The following is a 22,989-nucleotide window of genomic DNA, read 5'->3' as shown; positions in this document are numbered from 1 at the left end:
CTATTGGTGTGGATTGTTTGATTACTGCCCATCTCCCCCACCAGAATCTAATCTCAAAGAGCTTGAGGACTGTGTAAGGGTTCGCTGGGGGTGGTCCTCTCCCCTCTCCAGAGGTGGAGCAGGTGAAGTGTAGTCTTTACCTGTGGAAGGAGGGAATGAATGAATGTGAGGCTGCCCTGCCTCCATCACCTGCCTTGAGGACAGGGGTGCAAGGTGGGAGTGTGGGGAAGGAGGAGGGCATGACTTTGTGGTTTCTCCAGTTCTCCAGTAGGGGTGGGATTAGCATTTGCAGTTACCCTATAGACAGGAGACCATAGGTTTGGGGAAAAATTAGGGTGGGGATTGTCTGCAGTTAGTGATCGGCCTTGTTCCTGCTCTTAGGCTCCCAGGAAAGAGGGTGAGTGGGGCTGTGGAGCACCACGTGGTGAGCAGGGCTGGAATTTGCTCCCACATCTCCAGACAGCCATGCTGCCCGTCACACCTTTTCTCTCATCTTTTCATTGTTAGTTGCTCAGTCATGTCCAACTCTTTGCAACCCTGTGGACTATAGCCTGCCAGGCTCCTCTGTCCATGGAATTCTTCAGGCAAGAATACTGCAGTGGGTAGCCATTCTCTTCTCCAGGGGATCTTCCCGATCCAGGGATCGAACCCTCAGTCTCCCTCATTGTAGAAAGATTCTTTACTGTCTGAGCCACAAGGGCTTGTTTGGTGTGCTTCTCAAAGACCACATTTGTCTCAAACATTTGCATGGCTCTTGGCTGTCTGTGGTGCTTCCATGGAGTCCAGTGACTTATCAATACTTCACTTTCTGTCCTAAAGCGAACTGCAACCTGCAGAAGCTGCAGGTCAGAAGAGGAGAAAAAGGGTAAGTCGGTGACTGAAACCAGAGGTGACAACCAGAAGCAACAGGGGAGGTGACAAAGCAGACAGGAGAATTTGAAGAACTTCAAACCCTAGGAATATCTGGTGCAAGGGCAAGTGACCTGAGCGCATCCATGTACACAGGAGTTTTATAAGACTGCACAGAGGGTCCTATTCCAGGCAACTGAAAACCTAGGCTACAACCACTTGGGAAATGGTCTGTCTAGGAGGAGAGGGCTCCCACAAGCTGCGAAGGCTGACTTTGCTATGTAGCCAGGAATTGTAGCTGCCCACTCCTGCAGGTCTCATCTGACCAGTGAAAGTGCAGGTCCCCAGGAGCAGGGGCCATGCTAGGGCTGTGTTAGGGCAATGTCAGGAGGCAGCCCTTCAGTTTGGAGCCAGATTGTCTGTGTCCAAATCCCATCTCTGCCGCTTGGTTTATTTTTAAAAATTTAATTGAAGTATAGATGATTTACAATGCAGCGCTAATTTCTGCTGTATAGCAAAGTGACTCGGTTATACACAGATATATTCTTTTATATGCTTTTCCATTGTGGTTTTTCACAGGATATTGAATACAGTCCCTATGCTATGGAGTATTGTTTATTCATCCTCTATGTAATAGTTTATGTCTCTAATCCCAAACTCCCACTCCATCCTTCCCCCACTCACCTCTCCCTTGGAAACCACAGTCTGTTCTCTACGTCTTTGAGTCTGTCTTTGGCTCATAGATAGGTTCATTTGTGTAGTATTTAGATTCCACGTATAAGCGATAGCATATGGTATTCGTCTTTCTCTTCTTGACTTACTTCACTTAATAGGATAATCTCTAATCCGTGTTGCTGCAAATGTATAGCTAGTTGCCTTTGGACAACCTGCTTAACTTCTCCGATCCTGCATGAAATGGGGATGGCAACAGAACCTACATGTAGATTGATGAGAGGATTAGATGATATCATCAATGGCCCAGAGTCATAGCCCAGTAAGGATTCAAAGAGCGAGCTCTGCAAATCCATGTGGAGAGCGTCCAGGTGGAGGAAGGGCAAAGGGATGGCTCAGAGGCAGGGGTGTGCCAGAGACGTGTGGGAGACCACCAGGAAGCCAGGCGGCGGCATCAGTGGGCAGGAGGCAGAGGGAAGCAAGTGAGATCACAGAGGTGGGGCAGCAAGTTGCTGTTATTGGTTTTCACGGTGTTTACATGCTTTTTGTGGTTGGCTTCTTTTTATGGAAAGATACTGACTTCTTGCTTGTTGCAGATACAAAGTACCTGGCTAACTTTATTGTATGTGAGAAAAAAGGCAATTTAAGGAAATAGACGGAATACAGTACAATAAAGCAAACTCATGAAGACTGTTTCTGGATGACTGAAATTTGGGAAATGAGAAAGGTCGGTCTCTTCCCACCCCCTACATCATTCACTCAGCCCAAGTAGGTGCAGAATTTTGAGGCTGAAACTTCACGACAACCTCGGATGTCACAGCTGGGATTTTGAACCTGTCTCTGATCTCAGAGCTTTCCAGCTGATCATCTCACCTGCCCACCACCTTACTGTACAGATGGAGACACTGCAGCTGGGGTGGGGAGAGGGAGGGGCAGGAAGACACATTGACGGTGTGGTGGGAAGAGTTGGTCATTTTGTGTCTGACTCAATGCCTCTGCTGCTGCCCACCCCACCCCCACTCCCCCGGAATCCAGGGATTCAGATGCCCAAGTTCTTGCAGAGACCTCTCGGTAGGATGAGTTGAGGGAAGACGGTGCCTCCTTGGGTTCTCAGGGACCTTCTCTGGCTCCACTCTCAGCCCCATGTGGACAGGCTCCTGGTGCACCCATCACTGACTGAGGGACGCAGACCGGTGAAGAGTGTGCCGGGGGGCTGCTGGCCCAGAGGGCCACTCTTGGAGCTGACCAGGTGGGTGGGCAGTTCCTGGCTGTGCTCTGGTCCAGCGGAAATGTTACAGCAGGTGGGGGCCTGGAGATTCCTTCTGGGCTGAGGGGCTGGGCTGGGTCCTTGGCTCGGCTACCAGCATGGGGCAGACATTTCTAGCAATGACACTGTTTGCCCCTTCCTGGTAACTGCCCCTTGAAACCAGTTCATATTAGCCAGGGAGATGGGGTGAATTTGGACAGTGTGGGGATCCCAAGGCCTCTTCACCTCCTCTCCTGCTCGTCCTGCAGGTTGCCTTGAGTGACGTCCTCGTAGGATGGTGGAGGCATCATTGACTGCTCCTTGAGCTCCAGTGGTGAGTCGGGGACAAGAGGCAGGTCATCCTCCTGCCAAAGAGAGAAGCCACTGTCCCTGATGCTCAAATATGAGGAGCATGTGGCGATCAACAAAGCCCTTCCTGATGGCTCACTTGTTGGAGCCTCAAGTTCCCATGAAGGTGAGGAAACTGACACAAACAAGGCCCCTTCTGGCTCTCTGATGCCTTAACAAGAAGACTTCCTGTCGGACAGCCAGGCAGTGACTGAGACAACTTATTTGCTTGGTGTGAGTAAAACTCAAATGTAAAGTCATGTCAGTGCTATGTAAAAACTCAGAACATCATGACCTTAACATAAAAACAATTGAAGTGTTAACCTTGCAGAATTATGGGGGATTTAGACCATACATTTTCCTTTTCCTTTTTTTTTTTTTTTTTTAGTGTTCTACAGTTAAGATTATAGTGTGAACTTTTTTTTCCCTTCAGAGAAATGCGTCTAGGATATCACTTCTGGGATGGGGAGAGACTAGTCTTTTATTTCTAGGTCTTTTTGGTCCCAGCCTGCCATTCTGCCAGCTTCACAAGTACTCGAGGGCTTGGATCTGGGTGAAACATGCCTCGGACTGAGTCCTGGATTTCCTTACAGGTGTTTGACCTTGGAAAGTGACGTGGCCTCTCTAAGTTTTGGTTTACTTATCTGTAGAATGGGGGAAGGTCAGTGCCCACTTCAAAGGGCAGTTGACAAGATTATGTTAAACAAGTCGTGTTTCTCTCACATGCTTAGCAGAGAGGGTACTCGGTGTCCCTGAAGCGCTCAGTCCCTGTGATCCCCCCTTCGCTGGCTCCCACCACAGCCACAGCCCACAACATACTATGGTTCCACCAGCCTTCCCTGGCAGGTCTCCGAGCCATTGCCCCTGCTTTTCCCTCTACTACGGGTCCCTCTCCATCCCACCTGCAGGTCCAGATCCTGCCTGTCTCCACGGATCTCCCCCATAAGGTCTCCAAGGGCTTGAGAGCTGGGAGCACTGGGGCCTGTTGGTCTGAGCATCCGTGGCCTTTCCTCCCCGGTGGCCCCACATTTTTCACCTTGAATTGGCGCCCTCTTCCATCCTGTGCCTTGTCTCCCCTACTAGACTGTGGGCTGCCTCTGTGTGTGGTCCAGCCGACTGGGCAACACCCCTCTGCCTGATGCTCCCCTCTCTTTGCCCTCCATAGCCTCGTTCCCCATCTCCTGGAGGCCCTCACCTCTGCAGACAGGCGGGTATCCCTGTATGCCATGACGGCCATGAGCCCCGGCAGGAAGACCTCCACACAGGTGACACAGAGCAGGGCCAGCACTAGCCTCTGGATGTGGACCTGCGAGGGAGAGAGGGGAGGGAAAGGCAGGTGAGCCTCCACTGGGTATCTGCACCCATCACCTGGGCACGGGCAGCAGTCAGACCTGCCAGCAAGGACAGTGGGATTTCAGCTCCCAGGTGTGCCCAGCAGGCAGGGTGTGGCTCTGCTCTATGTGCAGTACCAGGCATCCATGGGTCCTTGGTGCATAGTGTTTGAAGACTGGGGTTTTCTCATGGGCCCCTGGTAGAATGGCAGGTGGTCTTCAGCATCATCTCATCCAATCCCACTTAGATGGGGATATCTAAGCTCAGGGAAAAGCAGCATCGCTTACAGCAGGGGAGGGGAAGAACTGGGTTGAGGATCACCATACAGCTGGGATATCTCTTGGGGCCACAAGCATCCGGTAGGGAACGTGTGCATGTGTGGGTCTGTGCACACGTGTCCATGTGTGTGCTCAACCTGTGTGAGCATGGTGGAGGGCAATAAGGAATAGTGAACCACCGTGGTCAGAACACTTGGAAACCGACCTTGAGGGCAGCAGCCACCCACATGGAACAGCTGGCCCACCTTCTGCTTCAGGAGTGCGTGCGCGCGTGCTAAGTTGCTTCAATCGTGTCTGACTCTTTGCAACCCAGTGGACTGTAGCCCACCAGGCTCCTCTGTCCATGGGATTCTCCAGGCAAGAATACTGTGATGGGTCGTCATGCCCTTCTCCTGGTTCAGGGGAGGCTGTGGCTAAAAGAGCACTGAGCTTGAAGTCTAGACCCCGCTGAGTCCTCGCTGCACCCCTGCCTTGCTGTGTGGTCTTGATCTACTAGTTTAGCTTCTCTGGACCTCAGTGTTCACCTCCATAAAATGGGGGTAACAAAGTGAACTCGGCCAGCTCTGCAAGGCTGCTGTGAGGTTCAGAGTTATTGGGGTCACTGGGGCTATGCTATTCATAGAGCCTTGAACAAGGAATCAGCAGTGCTAGATTATGGTACTGAATTTGCTGCCAACTTGCTACTTGACCTCAGGCAGGCCCCTCTCCCTCTCTGGGCTTCAGTTTCCTTAATGATTAAAGTGGGAGCCGTGAGTCCAGGCTCTGTCCAGCTCCTTGATGCTGACCAGCAAGAAGGCCAATATCATCTCTGTACCTTGGCGTGGGGGGATGGGCTGGCCACCCATGCTGGGCTCCAGATGAGATTTTCTGAGAGCTAGAAACTTCCTCTGAGCCAAGCCCAAGGCAGGCCTTCCTGGGAGTCAGAGGACCCTTGGGGGCTGGACACTCACAGTATCATTGGGGTACGGTTTCCAGATGGGGAACTCAAATGGAGTCTCCAGAAAGAGGTCCTTGACAATGACAAAGAGGCCAGCCAGCACGCAGAGGAAGCTGATGGAGTTTGCTACCAGGCACACCTTCTATAAGCAAAGAAGAAATAACAATCATTGTCCAAAGGCTACAGACGGGGTCTAACTTCTCTTCCCCGACCAGCCAGTAGCTCACCCTGGGACATCAGGAAAACGCTGCCCATCTCTGGGCCAGAGGCTCCTCATGCCAACATGGCTTTCTGAGCCAGCCGACCACCCAAGGAGGCTCCCACCAGCCCTCATCTTCTATGGTGGGGTCCCCAAGCTCTGGGTTCTAATGCCTGATGATCTGAGATAGAGCTGATGTAGTCATAGCAATAAAGTGTGCGATAAATGTAATGTTTCTGAATCATTGTGAAACCTTCCCACCCTGCCCCCAGTCTGTGGAAAAAAAGATTGGGTACCATTGTTCTCTTGGTTGGGATCACGAGAACCAAAGGACTGCCACTGGGTCCCTAGGTTTCCAGTCATCTTGGCATCAGATATACCAACTGATGCTTGCAATGCTGGAGACCTGGTTTCTATCCCTGGGTTGAGAAGATCCCCTAGAAAAGGGAACAGCTACCCTCTCCAGTATTCTGGCCCAGAGAATTCCTTGGACTGTATAGTCCACGGGGTCGCCAAGAATTGGACATGACATGTCTAAGCGACTTTCACTTTCACTTTCTCAGGCATCCAAATGCCCCCATCCTCCACAGGGAAGGACACGACGAGCCCCGATAGTCCCTTATCCTCTCTCACTCAGGTCTGCCTCCTCCCCCACCCACCATGGGCCCTGAAATGACTCTGTTCATCCTTATCTTGGGTTATTTGTGCATTATTCCATGAGCCTCTTGCCAAATGCAAACCCCTGTAACAGGGAAAGAGTATGAACATAAGGCTCCTCCAAGCCCTTGTGCTGGAATGGATTTCTCTGCAGTAGGTATTTCCCTAGGCTCAGGTGTAGGAAATGGGGACGCTTTTGGTTCTGCAAGGGGCCCAGCCCAGGAGGAAGAGCCAGGGCTTTGCCAAGCATCTCCTGCCTCTGCTCTGGGTAAATGGCACTATACCCTTCTGATGTGATCCCTGAGAGGGAAGAGGGCAGCCACCGCCCAGCCCAGGCTGGGCGGCTATGAGTGTGGACCTAGCCAGGGCTTGGGGGTGAAGGGTGGGCTGAGGCCACGACACAGGATTGGTGGGATGGTCCTTCCATCCTCCATCCACCTCCGTCCACTCAGGCTTGTGAGGGTGCCCACTCTGCTTCCCGCAGCCACTCCAGGCTAGAAAGATACTTAGACACCTACTGCCCAAGCTTAGTGCATGGGAGAGGGAGACAGGAGGTCTAAGGAGCAGTGGGGACACAGAAGCCAGCCACGGCAGATCAGGAAAACTACCTGGAAGAGGAGACATGTAAGCTGAGCCTTGAAGAATGATCAGAAGGAAAGTCAAAGCCGGGAGAGAATGCCCAGTGGGGAGAGGGTAAGGTACTCTGGCAGAAAATAGCACAGAACAGGCAAGAAACAGTTGTGTCTGGCTGGGCTTTAGAGGTGAGAGGTTGGTGGACTCCCAGCTGTGACTTGGCTTTCAGGACTCTCAGAATTGCTGACATGGGAGGTAAGCCGAGGGCACAGGGGAGCTGAGGGGTGATTGCCAGAATAGTCACCCAGGCTGCTGGGTGAACAGGCTGGATGACACCTCCAGGCCTGGCCTGATGGGACGGTGGCCAGAGCTGGGGTGGAGGAAAGGCAGCAGGTGGAGAGAACGCAGGGAGTCGGGGTGAGAGACAGACCTCCACGACAGGGGCTTTTCTGCTTGGACCCTCTGTGCCATCCAGAAGGCTTGTACCTGCTTCTGGCAAATCCTGGCAAACTGCCTCTGGAATCCCTACTACACACAGTGCCCTAGGTGACATTAGCCCAGCCTTGGGATGGGAGAGAAGAGTCAACCCTCCAACTTACCAGATAATTTTTCTGAAACGACTCCATTGTTATTGCCAAGATCCCGGAAATAAGAAACTGCAGAACAGATTTGAAACAGTCTTAAGGGAGAGGCTGGGGTTCCTTGAAACCCACAAATTCCCTTCCCACTATGATCTTAAAAAAAGACAACTTGTGGGGGCTGGTGGGATAGGGAACATCATTCCTCCAACAAAGGGAGCTCACCTGCCCCTACACGGTCCATCCCAGGCCCACTCCAGCCAGGCTACTCTTCTCTCCTGCTTCCCCAGTGTAGCAGCCCAGACCACCCTTCTGCAAGCAACTGAACTATGGCTTCCACTGCAAGCCTCGCTCCCTTCCTGGATCCTACGGTTTGGAGGATATTAGCTCTTGGTTCCCGGGTCTCTGGTATTTTTCTGTGATTATTCTTTCATATGTGTGCTGAGTGCCTACTATGCACCCATCACTGGGAGCACAGGGATGGGTAGGCACGCATGTGGGGACAGTTCTCCACTGTGCGCAGAAAGCTCAAGTGGGAGCTGTGGGGTCAAAAGACTGGAGTGGCAGCAGGTGAGGGGCCAGGACACGTGTCCAGGAGGGTTTCTGGGAGCTGGTACTGGGTATGAAAGCAGGACTCCACTGACCCGGGATGGAAGAGGATGCCCTGGGGAGCCTCCAGGGAAGGTGTGGGCAGTGGTCTCCTCTCTCCTCCCACCCTGGCCAACAGGCTTGTGCCCTGCAGATTGGCCCTGACAGAGACTCTGGGCACCAGGGATGTGTGGCCAGATCCAAAGGCCTCCGAGGAAGCCTGGGGAAGGTGTGGCTGCCCCAGCTCACATTCACCCTCCTCTGTGCTGGATGCGCTTGGTAATTAGAGGAGGGTACCAAGATCTTCCCTGATGGCTCAGCAGTAAAGCATCTGCCTGCAATGAGGGAGACCTGGGTTCAATCCCTGGGTCAGGAAGATCCCCTGGAGGAGGAAATGGCAACCTACTCCAGTATTCTTGCCTGGAGAACGTCATGGACAGAGGAGCCTGGCAGGCTACAGTCCATGGGGTAGCAAAGAGTCAGACACGACTGAAGCAACTTAGCGCAAGCGCACACTGGGAGCCTGGGGGCTGCTCTCTTGGGCTGCAGGCTCGCGGGAGCCCCTGGGAAGAAGCTGTTTCCAGGGTGACTGAGAGAGTGGACATGGAGCTAGGAGGCTGGGCAGGGGCCCAGGTGGCCTCACTGCTATTCACTCACTCCGCCCCACCCTGCACCCCCTCCCAAAAGCCAGGTTCTCTGGGCCTGCCTGCGCATCCCCAAAGCCGGCCCACATTTTGACATCTACTCACAGAGGCAGCCCCCCAGAACGGATACCAACACTTCTGGACCACCAGGTGAAGGTTCTTGACAGCAGCCACCAGGTAACCTCCGATGAACAGGTACACCAGAGCAATGACCACATGGATGGCCTGGGCAAGACAGGGGCAGGGGACAGAGAGCCGCTGTCAGGGAACCGGCCCTAATGGACGTCGTTGAGCTCCTGGACCAGCGAGCTGCACAGAGCTCACTTCCTGCCTTCTAAGGATCCTGGTGGGCCTGCAAGGAAGGACTGCTTCTTGGGAAGGCAGGTGGGAGTCACGTACCTGTCCCACCACCTGTGGCCACGGCAGTGTCTCTGGGGGCTGGGGGGGGGCGGGCGGCGGATAGGAAAGAGAGGGGAAGGGGAGGAAGCTTCTTCTACTGAGGCTTCTATGAGCCACACCAAGCCAGTGTCGTGCGGATGTAGACTGCCTCTCCCATCCCTCCATGGATTTTTAAATCTTAGAATAGTGTTCAGCACTGTCTCAATCCCCCTCCATCCTCAGGCCTCCCTGCATTACCACCCCCACCCCAGTACTGCACTGCAGGAAATGGACACTCACGCCCAGCTCCTTGAGAACCCGGCTACTCTTCCTGGGCTTCTCCTGGTGCCAGTTTTGAGGTGGGAGGACAGGCTGGGTCACCTTCTCAGGTAGATCTGTCAGGCCAGGCGGGGTAGGGCTGAGGACCTTCTCTGATGGGTATCCTTCAGCTTCCGACTTGGGAGTAACTGTGGACGCTCCATCAGCTGCTGTCAAGTCAGGCGGGGTAGGGCTGAGGACCTCCTCTGATGGGCATCCTTCAGCTTCCGACCTGGGAGTAACTGAGGACGCTCCATCGGCTGCTGTCAGGTCAGGTGAAGTAGGGCTGAGGACCTTCTCTGATGGGTATCCTTCAGCTTCCGACTTGGGAGTAACTGTAGACGCTCCATCAGCTGCTGTCAAGTCAGGCGGGGTAGGGCTGAGGACCTCCTCTGATGGGCATCCTTCAGCTTCCGACCTGGGAGTAACTGTGGACGCTCCATTGGCTGCTGCTGCCATGACTCCAGCTGAGGACCTGGCTCCTGGCCAAAGAGAAAGGCTAGGTCAAAACTGTCTCATTTCTTGGGTTCGTGCCTGGGTGCCTGTCCCATCTGCCCTCTGGACCAGGACTTTCCAGAATAGCAGCTGGCCTGAACTTGCTTTGACCTGGAATCCGCTGGGTCTGGGCATGGGGAGAAGCTGACTCACAGCCTCTGCCTCTTCTAGGGCAGAAAGACGAGAACCAGACACACTTCCCCATCATTGCAAGACAGATTGACCCCCACCCAAACTGGCTGATTGCAGTTTGGCCAAGAGCCCAGGGTGCAGGAGGCTTGGGCAAGTGGGGATATCTTTGTAACCAGCACCCCCTCCCCCTCGGCTCCCTGCCGCCATCCACTGGCTTCAGTTCAGTTCAGTTGCTCAGTCTTGTCCGACTCTTTGTGACCCCATGGACTGCAGCACGCCAGGCTTCCCTGTCCTTCACCAAGCCCTGGAGCTTACTCAAACTCATGTTCATTGAGCTGGTGATGCCATCCAACCATCTCATCTTCTGTCGTCCCCTTCTCCTCCTGCCTTCAATCTTTCCCAGCATCCGGGTCTTTCCCAATGAGTTGGCTCTTTGCATCAGGTGGCCAGAGTATTGGAGTTCAGCTTCAACATCAGTCCTTCCAATGAATATTCAGGACTGATTTCCTTTAGGATGGACTGGTTTGATCTTTGCAGTCCAAGGGACTCTCAAGAATCTTCTCCAACACCACAGTTCAAAAGCATTAGTTCTTAGGTGCTCAGCTTTCTTTATAGTCCAACTCTCACATCCATACATGACTACTGGAAAAACCATAGCTTTGACTGGATGGACCTTTGTTAGCAAAGTAATGCCTTTGCTTTTTAATATGCTGTCTAGATTGGTCATAACTTTTCTTCCAAGGAGCAAACGTCTTTTAATTTCCATTGGATTAGGATGAGCCAAAAGAAGGCAGATGGGAACCAAATAATTGTGCTCCCACCTGGGGTGATGGTGATGGCTCTTGGGTGTGGGGCATTAGGGAATGGAAGGGAAGGAAACTTCTGCTGAGGGCTTACAAGGAGCCAACAGGGAGCCAGGAAGCCATTTAGCAATGACAATAAATCAACATTTACTAGAGTTTTCTCTATTGCAAGCACCAGGATGAGCATTTTATATGCATTATCTGATTGTATCCTCATCTCAACCCTATGGTATCCTTCCTTCCATTTTGCAGATAGGGCTCAGAGAGATTAAGCTGCCTGACGAAGGTCACACAGCCAGTGAATGACTGGACTGGGACTCAGAGCTTGGCAGACTGGTTCCAGAGCTTGGGGGCCTCCATCTTTTATGTACAGTTGCCTTAATGAATAAAAATGAACACTCTGGATGTTTTAACAGGCATGAGAAAGGGGTTGGGGGAAAACTTTGCAGGAGGCTGAAAGTGCCACTTGCTGAGGGGTTGGATGACTCTATCGTGGGTTGATGCCGGGGCACTTCAGGGCCTGGGGGCTTCCTGGTGACTCAGTGAGAAAACAGTTGGTGGAGAGAGCTGGGTTTGGGTGGGGGGAGCTGGGTTTGGGCTGTTCCCATTCTTTCTAGTTAAAAAAAGGGGGGGAGGTCACATTCCTCTTGATTTTAATTCTGTGTGAATTCAGGAGATCCTGCTTGGGCATCCACATTTTGCTGTTTTCCTATCAAGGAGGTAGGGATGCAGGAAGAGGGAAAGAAGCTGGGAGGCGCAAGAAGCCCAGATGACTAGATCCTGGACTGCGAGTCCTTCAGAGCCAAAGGGCTGGATGGGGCCCCAGGGCTGGTGAGCACCAGCTCCATGTAGGCACTATGCGGGAAGGCATTTTTGCATGCTGACCTCCCTCGATTCTCAGGAAGCTGATTAATTCTATTCCATAGAAAAAGAAAGAGGTTTAGAGATGTCAAGTGCTTTGGCCAAAGTCACACAAGCAAGGAAGTGCCTGGGATTAGGACTGTGTGTATTGGTTCGACTCCAGTGCTCTGTGCCCAGGCTGCTGGGAGGTGTGAGCAGTATCTCCACTGGCCTCTGGTGACAACCCCTGGTTTAGTAGGGGTGGTTGAGGAGGCTGGGCCCCCCTCCTGGCTGGGCTCCAGAAGCAGAGCCCAGAGACACGTGGTGGCATGACTCTGTTCTGGGACCTGGGCCAGCTCTGCAAGGGAATCCACCCCTATGTCAGTCCCCAGCGCCCCTCTGGCATAGTGAGCTGGACCCAGGGGTGCAGTTGGTGGCAGAGGCCAGTATCATCATCCACTGACTGTAACCAGATTTCTCCCCTGCACGTGGACAGGCAGAACCTAGACCTGAGCCTCAGTGCCAATGGGAAGCACAAAAGAAGGAAGACTTCTTGGTGGAGGCATCTTGGATGAGACAGGTTGTCCAGGGAGATAGTGAGTCTCCCATCACTGGAAGGGTGCTTCTACTTGGCTTTCATTTTTCAGGAATCCAGAGTAACCTTTCTCAAAGTATGTTCCATGGAACACTGGTCCTAATGGATCAGTAGCAAAAGGGTTCCATGATGAAATAAGTTTGGGAAACCCTGGATATCTATCTTCAGTCCACTCTTTAGCATGTTAAAGGCTCTGAGAATTCCTGCAATGGAATAACTTTACTGTAATATTTAGGGCATTTCCCAAACTTAAAAGGCCATGATAAATGAACATTTTTTTTTTCTCATAGTCCAGTGATTCTACACACTTGGTACTCTGTGGGCAATATTTATGGGCAATTGGCCCTAAACTTATAAACTTTAAACCCTGGTCTTCTTTGTGGCTCAGATGGTAAAGAATCTACATGCAATGTGGGAGAACCAGGTTCAATCCCTGGAGAAGGAAATGGCCACCCAATCCACTATTCTTGTCTAGAGAATTCCATGGACAGAGGTGCTGGGAGCCAGTGTGAGGAATCCCGCCCGTGACAAGGTCATGAGGAAGGAAGCTGACATACGCAAGGCGTGCTCAGACTTCAGGGACCCCTCTGGAAATTCCTAAGCATGTACCCCAACAAAAATCTGCCGGCTTTTGTGCTCTGCTTTTCCACTCTTCTGACATTTTCTGGAAAAAGTCAATTCAGGGCTTTAGTCTTCTGCATTTGAAAGAGTGTTTCAATCCAAAAAACCCTCTGATGGCTTTCTAGCCTGCCTGCAGGACTCCTACAGCTGCGCGTGTGATTGTTTGAGGCCTCCTGACCGCAGGAGGCACAGGAAGCTTAAAACATCCTAGGAATGTAGGAGCTTCCGAGGAGTCAAAATCTTTAGAATAGGACTGATTAAAGGTTTCATTTGTTGAGTCAACATTTGCTGCCAAATTTTCACATCCTTTAGTTGTAGATATAGTTAGAAAAACAAGTAGTAGACCTTGTGTTAGCAACATTAGATCTTTGAGTTAAGTACCTTCTTTGTTATATCCCACTGCACCTTTGTTCTATAGAGATGTAACTTTAACGTTAATGCTTTAAGGAGATGTAGATTAAAGAAAAACACTTCAGGGGAAACAAGATTAACATTCATTAAGGAAGAGAGCCAAAAAGTGTTAACAAGCCTCTTGGCCAGAAGATAATGTAAATCACCTGAGACCTTTTGTATACCAAATGATGTATAGAAAGAGCCTGAGCTGCGAACGCTACATAATCTTGTGTTACCCATTGACCTCTGTGTTTTATCAAAAGTATAAAAGGCCTTCTGAACAATAAAGGAAGGGGCCAGCTTCTGGGGCCGGGGGCCAGCTTCTTGGACCAGCTTCTCTAACTAGTCTCCCGGCCTGGTTTCTTGGGGCTCTGGCTACCCCCGTGTCTCTCTCTCTCTCTCTCTTTCTTCCTCTCTCTCTTTCCCTCTCTCTGCTCTTTACTTTAACTTCAGGCTGAATCTCCACCTGGGGCGCGGAGGCTCGCCAGGTCTACTTACTTGCCCCGGCTGTTAAGACCCGCGAGAAAGGGAGCTTAAGGCGAGGCACCCTTAGATATTCAAGCGGGCGCCGGTGGCCCAACGTAGATGGTGCAAATTCCTTGTCTGGAATTTTATTGGCCTTCCACGTAAACCAAGCTATTCAGCCCTCTTCCTCCACTTAATCTTCTTACTACACTATAGTTCCTTAATCTAATCTTACATTAATAAACAAGTCTTTCCACGCCGACGCCGTCCACCCTTCGAATTCCCTGGATCCACCGGGGCTGGACCCCGGCACAGAGGAGCCTGGTAGGTTATAGTCCACAGGGTTGCAAAGAGTTGGATGTGACTGAGCGACTAACACTTACATTTGCCCTCCTTTCAATTTTCTCATGTGTATATCATGGTGGAGGCAGGGATTGGACTGTGGTCTCTAGGGTCACTTCCAACTCAGTAATTTTCTCATGAGACAGAAGGAACTTTAAACAGCAGGAGGGGAGAGAGGTGCAAAGGGCAGGTGTAGATAACCAAAGTCTCTTGTTTGTGAAGCTGAGATCCTGATCTCTAAGAAGGACGTGGACTCTGGGTCCTTAGGAGGCAGGTGCCTTGTTGTCCTGTCCACTGCACCGCCAGAACCTGGCATAGGCTGCTCAGGGGTGGAGGTGGCTGGGAGGGGAGATGGCTAGAGACTGTCATGGGCAGTGGGAGGAACATGTTTAGCCTTGACCCCTCTCCAGTCTCCTCAGCCAGCTTAGGACTCCCAGGTCCAGCTAGCCTGACACCCTAGGGAGCCAACCAGGGCCCAAATATATCTCCTTTGTACCTTCAGCTCCCAGGGGCAAGGCAGGCAAGGACAGTGGGAGGCAGGACCCTCCAGCACCACCCCCTTCCCAAAGAATGGTCCAGATCATGCTGCTGCTGCTGCTGAGTCGCTTCAGTCGTGTCTGACTCTGTGCGACCCCAAAGACAGGAGCCCACAGGCTCCCCTGTCCCTGGGATTCTCCAGGCAAGAACACTGGAGTGGGTTGCCATTTCCTTCTCCAATGCATGAAAGTGAAAAGTGAAATTGAAGCCACTCAGTTGTGTCCGACTCTTAGCGAGCCCATGGACTGCAGCCTACCAGGCTCCTCCATCCATAGGATTTTCCAGGCAAGAGTACTGGAGTGGGGTGCCATTGCCTTTCTCCTGGTCCAGATCATGAATGCTAGACAAGCCTGGGCTGGATCCTGGGTCTGTTCCCATGAACTTTGACCTTGGCTAGGTCAAATGAGATGATAATATCTCAGCATCTTAGTCTCCTCACCTGTTATGTAAGGATGGATGGTGCCTATCCTGGGGATGGGGGTGGGGCGGGGCTGTGAGGCCTAGGCAGGGTAACGTGTAACATGCAGGGCCTGACGCTGGCCGGCATCACCTCCTGCCTGCTGCATGCCTAGAATACTGCCATTGGGCTCCACTTTGTCCTGACTGGTTCTCTGTTAAGATCTGAGACACCCTGGTCTCATCATCAGGAGGGGTGATCGTCGGAGGAGAGAGCGTGAGAGCTCTGGGCTCTAGGGGTCGGGGAGCGGGATACGGGGAGGGCAGGAGAACACTGTAGATACAGAGCTAGTACTCGGAGATTTATCTCGAGTCCTGAGCTCAACACCACGGGGACCCAGGCAGCAGTGAGTAAGATCTGGCCGTGGGAGTCTGTGATCAAGCAGACAGTGAAAACCTGTACTGTGGAGGCCTAGAGGACAGGGCAAGCTTCTCAGGATGTGTGTGTGTGTGTGTGTGTGTGTGTGTGTGTGTGTGTGTGTTTGCATGCATGCCAAGCAGAGACAGGCAGAGTTGAGAGACACAACACAGAGACACACCATGTGACCAAGGGAAGGATGAGAGGGCCAGGGACACTTGCAGAGGATCAGGGTTCAGTGGATGCCAGTTAGAAATCAGCCACAAACTCACCAAAGCCAGCCTCCCCCCAGGGCATCAGAACAAGGTGCTGGTGCAAAGGGGTTCACTGTCAGGAGCCAGGGTCCCTGCAGGAGACAGACACCTCTGCTCTGAGATGGAGTCACACTTGGATTCCAGCTCTGGCCCCAAGGGGTCCTGGGCACCTCCCTTTCCTCTCTGGGACTCAGTGTCCTCAGCATTGTTTCTGTGTGTGAGTTTCTGGGGTTGGAATGGAAATTACCAAGGCTCCTCCTAGTTCCTGTGGTCTGTGACTGGCAGTAGGACGGGGCTGCCAGGCAAGAGGTAAATTCCTCCCCGGGGAGAGAATGCTGTTGGTTCTCCCTACTTCCCAGATGCTCTTTAGTGGGGTGGGGATGCCCATTTCCAGCTGCCATAATTGTTGACTGCTAATAGCATATTGCATAGCAAGAAGCGATCAATGCAAAGAAATGGAAAAAAACAGAATGGGAAAGACTATAGATCTCTTCAAGAAAATTAGAGATACCAAGAGAACATTTCATGCAGAGATGGGCTCGATAAAGGACAGAAATGGCATGAACCTAACAGAAGCAGAAGATATTAAGAAGAGATGGCAAGAATACACAGAAGAACTGTACAAAAAAGATTTTAATGACCTGGATAATCACGATGGTGTGATCACTCATCTAGAGCCAGACATCCTGGAATGTGAAGTCAAGTGGGCCTTAGGAAGCATCACTATGGACAAAGCTAGTGGAGGTGATGGAATTCCAGTTGAGCTATTTCAAATCCTGAAAGATGATGCTATGAGAGTGCTGCACTCAATACGCCAGCAAACTTGGAAAACTCAGCAGTGGCCACAGGACTGGAAAAGGTCAGTTTTCATTTCAATCCCAAGGAAAGGCAATGCCAAAGAATGCTCAAACTACCGCACAATTGCACTCATCTCACACAGTGGCAACCCCAGTATTCTTGCCTGGAAAATTCCATGGATGGAGGAGCCTGGTGTGCTACAGTTCATGGGGTTGCAAAGAGTCAGACACGACTGAAAGACTTCACTCACTCACTCACTGACACGCTAGTAAAGTAATGCTCAAAATTCTCCAAGCCAGGATTCAGCAATACATGAACCGTGAACTTCCTGATGTTCAAGCTGGTTTTAGAAAAGGCAGAGGAACCAGAGATCAAATTGCCAACATCAGCTGGATCATTGAAAAAGCAAGAGAGTTCCAGAAAAACATCTATTTCTGCGTTATTGACTATGCCAAAGCCTTTGACTGTGTGGATCACAATAAACTATGGAGAATTCTGAGAGAGACGGGAATACCAGACCACCTGACCTGCCTCTTGAGAAATCTGTATGCAGGTCAGGAAGCAACAGTTAGAACTCGACATGGAACAATAGACTGGTTCCAAATAGGAAAAGGAGTACGTCAAGGCTGTATATTGTCATCCTGCTTATTTAACTTATATGCAGAATACATCATGAGAAACGCTGGACTGAAAGAAACACAAGCTGGAATCAAGATTGTGGGGAGAAATCTCAATAACCTCAGATATGCAGATGACACTACCCTTATGGCAGAAAGTGAAGAGGAACTCAAAAGCCTCCTGATGAAAGTGAAAGAGGAGAGTGAAAAAGTTGGCTTAAAGCTCAACATTCAGAAAACGAAGATCATGGCATCCGGTCCCATCACCTCATCACTTCATAGGAAATAGATGGGGAAACAGTGGAAACAGTGTCAGACTTTATTTTTGGGGCTCCAAAATCACTGCAGATGGTGACTGCAGCCATGAAATTAAAAGACACTTACTCCTTGGAAGAAAAGTTATGACCAACCTAGATAGCATATTAAAAAGCTGAGACATTACTTTGCCGATTAAGGTCTGTCTAGTCAAGGCTATGGTTTTTCCTGTGGTCCATGTATGGATGTGAGAGTTGGACTGTGAAGAAGGCTGAGTGCCGAAGAATTGATGCTTTTGAACTGTGGTATTGGAGAAGACTCTTTTTTTTTTTTTCTTTTGGAGAAGACTCTTGAGAGTCCCTTGGACTGCAAGGAGATCCAACCAGTCCATCCTAAAGGAGATCAGTCCTGGGTGTTCATTGGAGGGACTGATGCTGAACCTGAAACTCCAATATTTTGGCCACCTCATGTGAAGAGTTGACTCATTGGAAAAGAACCTGATGCTAGGAGGGATTGGGGGCAGGAGGAGAAGGGGACGACAGAGGATGAGATGGCTGGATGGCATCACTGACTCAAAGGACATGAGTTTGAGTGAACTCCGGAAGTTGGTGATAGACAGGGAGGCCAGGCGTGCTGTGATTCATGGGGTCGAAAAGAGTCAGACACGACTGAGTGACTGAACTGAAGGGCTCACAGCTGCCCCCTTTCAATTTTAAGTTTAAATGACACTCCAGGGACTTCACTGGTAATCCAGTGGTTTAGAATCCATCTTGTAATGCAGGGGATGCAGGTTTGGTCCTTGGTTGGGGAACTAGGCTCCCACATATTTTGGAGCAACTAAGGCTGCATGCTCTGGAGTCCATGTGTCCTAACTACTGAGCTCATCTACCACAACTATAAAGTCCACGCACCACAGTGAACAATCCCATATGACATGACGAACACACTGCATGCCACAGCTAACACCCAACACAGTCAAATAAGTAAATACAGATATACATATCATATACATATATACATATGCACACACATACACATGTTTAGGGGCTTCCCAAGTGGCTCAGGGGTAAAGAACCTGCCTGCCAATGCAGGAGACACAAGAGACTCGGGTTTGATTGCTGGGTCAGGAAGATCCCCTGGAGGAAGAAATGGCAACCTCCTCTCCAGTGTTCTTGCCTGGAGAATCCCATGGACCGAGCTGTAGTACATGGGGTGGCAAACAGTCGGACACAACTCAGCCAGTAGACAGCAGCAACAATTAAGAATCATATTAAGAATCTTTTATATATAGTCTTTGTATATAGATATAACATATTCTTAATCACACACACAAAGACATTCCCTCCCCCAACCCTGCAGCCAATGACTGGCTGGCATGGGGTAGAAAAGGCCTACCCCCTGGCCTGATGGTGAGACCCAGTCTGTGCTTCTGAATCGACACCAGCGGGATCTGCTGAAACCAGCGGGCAGCTGAAACCACCTCTGTCCTTGGCTTATTTCCCCTGCCCTGTCCTGCTTCCCCTGCTCTTCTCCTGAGACTCAGTTCAATTCAGTTCAGTTGCTCAGTTGTGTCCAACTCTTTGCGACCCTATGGACTGCAGCATGCTAGGCCTCCCTGTCCATCACCAACCCCTGGAGTTTACTCCTGAGACTACTCCCTCATAAGCCACTTATGCCAAATGCTTGTCTCAGGCTCCACTTCTAGATAACCTGATAGGAGACCCTCTTTCCTTGTTTACACTGTGGGGTCCACTCACCTGGCCCGGGACCTCTGCTCTGAGCTCCAGCCAGGTTGTGCCCTCTGGATCTGCCTCAGTCCCACGGAGACAGCGCCAGAAGATCAGAACATCTTTACAACGTTAGACTTTGGATATTTTCTGTCCTGGCCCCACCTCCTGCTTCATGGCCCAGATGAGCTGCCAAGTCCTTCCCATCCCCCAGACCCAGGCAAGTGAAGCTCTCAGTAACTTCCGCACGTCTTTCCTTATAGGTGCAAATTTCCTTTCGAAAGTAAAATGTTGACAATTGTGCAGGTCAGAGACTTTTTCAAAAGTCTTTCTTAAAAAGTATTTATTGATTAATTTGACTGCCCTGGGTCTTAGTTGCAACATGGGGAATCTATAGTTGCAGCATGTGGGATCTAGTTCTCTGACCAGGGATGGAACCCAGGGACCCTGCATTGGGAATGTGGAGTCTTAGTCACTGGACAACCAGAGGCATCCGTAAAAAACCTTTTAATTCTGGAAAATTTCAATAATTCACAAAAGTAAAGAGAATGGCCCTGTCAATTCCCAGGGACAATTGTCAGCTCTCTGAATCCTGTTTCTCTATTCCCACTCCTTCCCAGTGGTAAACAAACCTCAGATATCCTACCATTTTATTTGGAAATATTTTTGGCGTGCGTGCATGCTAAATCACACAGAGAAGTGATGCAGAGCCAAGTGGCCACCCTGGAACACTGAGTCGCTTCAGTCATGTCTGACTGTGACCCCAAGGACCGTTGCCCCCCAGGGTCCTCTGTCCATGAGAATTCTCCAGGCAAGAATACTGGAATGGGTTGCCATTTCCTCTTCCAGGAGATCTTCCTGACCCAAGGATTGAATCTCCATCTCTTGCATTGCAGGCAGATTCTTTACCACTGAGCCACTGGAAAGCCTCAAACATTTTAGTATTTAAAATAGAGTGAAAGTCACTCAGTTGTGTTCGACTCTTTGCGATCCCATGGACTGTATAGTCCATGGAATTCTCCAGACCAGAATAGTGGAGCGGGTACCTGTTCCTTTCTCCAGGGGATCTCCCCAGTCCAAGGATCGAACCCAGGTCTCCCACATTACAGGCAGATTCTTTACCAGCTGAGCCACTGTTGAAGCCCATTTAAAAGATGAGGACTTTAAAAATAAGTATGACCTCATGTCACAACTGAAAAGTTAAAACCAGTGAAGACCTGCTTTCCAAGGGGCCTGTTTCTGAGCAATGCAGAGCTCTGTGCTGGGTTAGATGGCAGGCCTCTTGGAGGAAAAGTTCAACACCGGGAAGCAAGAAAACCTCTTTTTCTCCCAGTTCTTGCTACTTAATACATATCGAATATCTACTCAGCGTTCAAAGTTCTCTGACTGTCTCGTCAACATCTTGTGACCTTTGATTTGCTTGACTCAGGACCCAGACCCATAAGTTGCATTAGGCTGGAGGGTGGAGCTGTCTCACTCTGCCTGGCACCCCGTCCACATGCTGCCCCTAGCTTGGCGTCCACATTCTAGGAAGTGAGCAGACCCTTGCCAGGTGGTTCTGGTGAAGGAGGTATGGGCGGGCTTTGACCACCCTCAGCTCCCACCTTTTAGTGTTAGTTGCTTCAGTCACGTCTGACTCTTTGTGACCCCATGGACTGTAGTCCGCTGGGCTCCTCTGTCCGTGGCATTTCCCAGGCAAGAATACTGGTACTGGAGTGGGTTGCCACTTCCTTCTCCAGGAGATCTTCCCAACCCAGGGATAGAACCTGGGTCTTCTGTATTGCAGGCAGATTCTTTAATGTCTGAACCACCAGGGAAGCCTTAGTTGACCACTCTCAGCTCCCACCCTAGGCTCCTCTTTTTCCCTCTAGCTTCTCTCTCTGTGCTGTTAACGCCAGGTGGGAGTGGGGCTGGGGGCAGAGAAGTGATGCAGAGCCAAGTGGCCACCCTGGCTAGTCCCCTACACTACGCTTGCTGACTTCAGAGCTATCTATGGGGGCCAGACTGCCTGAGTTCAAATCTCTCTCCTGTTACCGAGTCCAAGATCTCTTTGCTTACTGCACGACAGGCCAATGAATCTGAGAAATGAGGGGTTGAGGCAAGGAAGAAACTTTATTCGGAAAGCCAACTGTCTGACAAGATGGCAGGCTAGCGACTCAAAATAACCATCTTATGGGGTCTGGATGCCAGGTTCTTTTATAGATCAGATGCACCCACTCAACACGCACAACTTTAGTTCATGGGATGAAGTTTTTCCAGCACCTGTGGCTTTTCACTGGGCTAGAGGCTTCTGCTTCACCCCTTTTACTTACGCACAACATATAACAAACACATACACACAAACCACCTCATGCCCTTATTCATTAACTGATCCATTCATTTATAAAACATTTAACAAGCACTTGCCACCGGCCAGGCACTGTGCCATGTGTTAGGGGGCCAGGGCTGAATAAGACACTGCCTTCTTTGAGGAACTGGGAGGTTGTGGTCCATAGAGTAATGGCCCGGAAGATGTCCATGCCTCGATCACTGGAACCTGTGAATATGTCACCTTCCACAGTAGAAAGGATTCGCAGAGGGATTAAGTTAAGGGTCTTGAGAAGGGGTGGTTATCCTGGCTTGTCTGGTGGGTCCCATGGAATCACAGGTGTGTGTGCTACGTCGCTTCAGTGGTGAACGATTGTCAGTCTTTACAATACTTTCGACTGTAGCCCACCATGCTCCTCTGTCCATGGGGATTATCCAGGCAAGAATACTGGAGTAGGTTGCCATTTCCTCCTCCAGAGGATCTTCCCCAACCCAGGGATCGAACCTGCATCTCTGTCTCCTGCCCTGGAGGCAAATTCTTTACTAATAACACTATCTGGGAAGCCCTTGCAATCCCAAGGGTCCTTATAAGAGGGATGCAAGAGGATCAGGGTCAGTTAGAAAGATTGGCTACGCTGCTGGCTTTGAAGATGGAGGAGGGGGTCAGAAGCCAAGGAATGCGTCAGCCCCTTGAGGCTAGAAAATGAGAGGAAATGAATGCTTCTCCAGAGCCTCCCCAAGAAATTCAGCCCTGCCAGTAGACTTGCAGACTTCCTGACCTCCAGGAAGTGGGAAAGTATTAGTTGCTCAGTTGTGTCTGACTCTTTGTAAACCCATGGACTGTAGCCCACTAGGATCTTCTGTCCATTGAATTCTTCAGGCAAGAATATTGGAGTGGGTTGCCATTCTCTTCTCTAGAGGATCTTCCGGACCCAGGATTTGAACCCGAGTCTCCTGCATTACAGGCTCTGTGCTGGGCTCTCAGCACACCTGCATATCTGGGGTCCTGTCCTTGCCCCTCCGGACTGTCATCGGTCTCCCTGATCGTCTTCACCATTGCATTCTATCAGTTCCCTGTCCGCCATAGTAACTGGTCGCAGCAGTGATAGGAAAATGATGGAATGCAGTGGTGATGATGACGAGGGAGACAGGTGATAGTCTGGAGGGTGGGAATGGGACCCTAGATATGCAGGTGTGCTGAGAGCCCAGGATGAGCCAGTAAGGCTTCCTGGAGGAAGTGGTGTCTACACCGAGGTCTGAAGGAGGGTTGGAAGCTAAGTGGGACAAATAGGAGAGTGGGGGGGGGCAGGCAGGGAACAGAGGGGTGTCACAGAGGTTCAGTATGGCTGCTGGGTGAAGTGTAAGAAGAGGCAGGCAGAGTCAAGGCTGCAGAAGTG

The 22,989-nt window shown here is 50.9% G+C and overlaps 1 protein-coding gene across 1 annotated transcript; it reads right to left on the bottom strand.

The window, feature by feature from the left end:
• Window positions 1-2,104: 2,104 nt before the first annotated feature.
• MS4A10 (membrane spanning 4-domains A10) lies at window positions 2,105-19,419 on the bottom strand. The gene is made up of 7 exons (XM_069566535.1): window positions 19,316-19,419; window positions 9,580-10,079; window positions 9,007-9,126; window positions 7,691-7,747; window positions 5,676-5,804; window positions 4,311-4,421; window positions 2,105-3,132 (listed from the first exon to the last, which is right to left on the bottom strand). Exons 2-7 carry the CDS (start codon window positions 10,054-10,056, stop codon window positions 3,010-3,012), a joined length of 1,017 nt encoding a protein of 338 aa, XP_069422636.1. The 5' UTR covers window positions 10,057-10,079; window positions 19,316-19,419; the 3' UTR covers window positions 2,105-3,009.
• Between the last annotated feature and the right edge of the window lie 3,570 nt (window positions 19,420-22,989).

Source organism: Ovis canadensis, chromosome 21, assembly GCF_042477335.2.
Source record: "Ovis canadensis isolate MfBH-ARS-UI-01 breed Bighorn chromosome 21, ARS-UI_OviCan_v2, whole genome shotgun sequence".
NCBI classification, from domain to species: domain Eukaryota; kingdom Metazoa; phylum Chordata; class Mammalia; order Artiodactyla; family Bovidae; genus Ovis; species Ovis canadensis.
Note: the sequence above shows the minus strand (reverse complement) of the source record. Positions and strands in the feature narration are given on the sequence as shown.

What these genes read in the sequence shown, in the direction of transcription:
- MS4A10 (XM_069566535.1), bottom strand. Translation starts at nt 10,056, where the DNA reads ATGGCAGCAGCAGCCAATGGAGCGTCCACAGTTACTCCCAGGTCGGAA. An exon ending in CGTTTCAGAAAAATTATCTG is followed by an intron (nt 5,805 to 7,690) that starts GTAAGTTGGAGG and finishes CTTTGCTTATAG; the next exon opens with AAGGTGTGCCTGGTAGCAAA. An exon ending in AACCGTACCCCAATGATACT is followed by an intron (nt 4,422 to 5,675) that starts GTGAGTGTCCAG and finishes TCTCCCTCGCAG; the next exon opens with GTCCACATCCAGAGGCTAGT.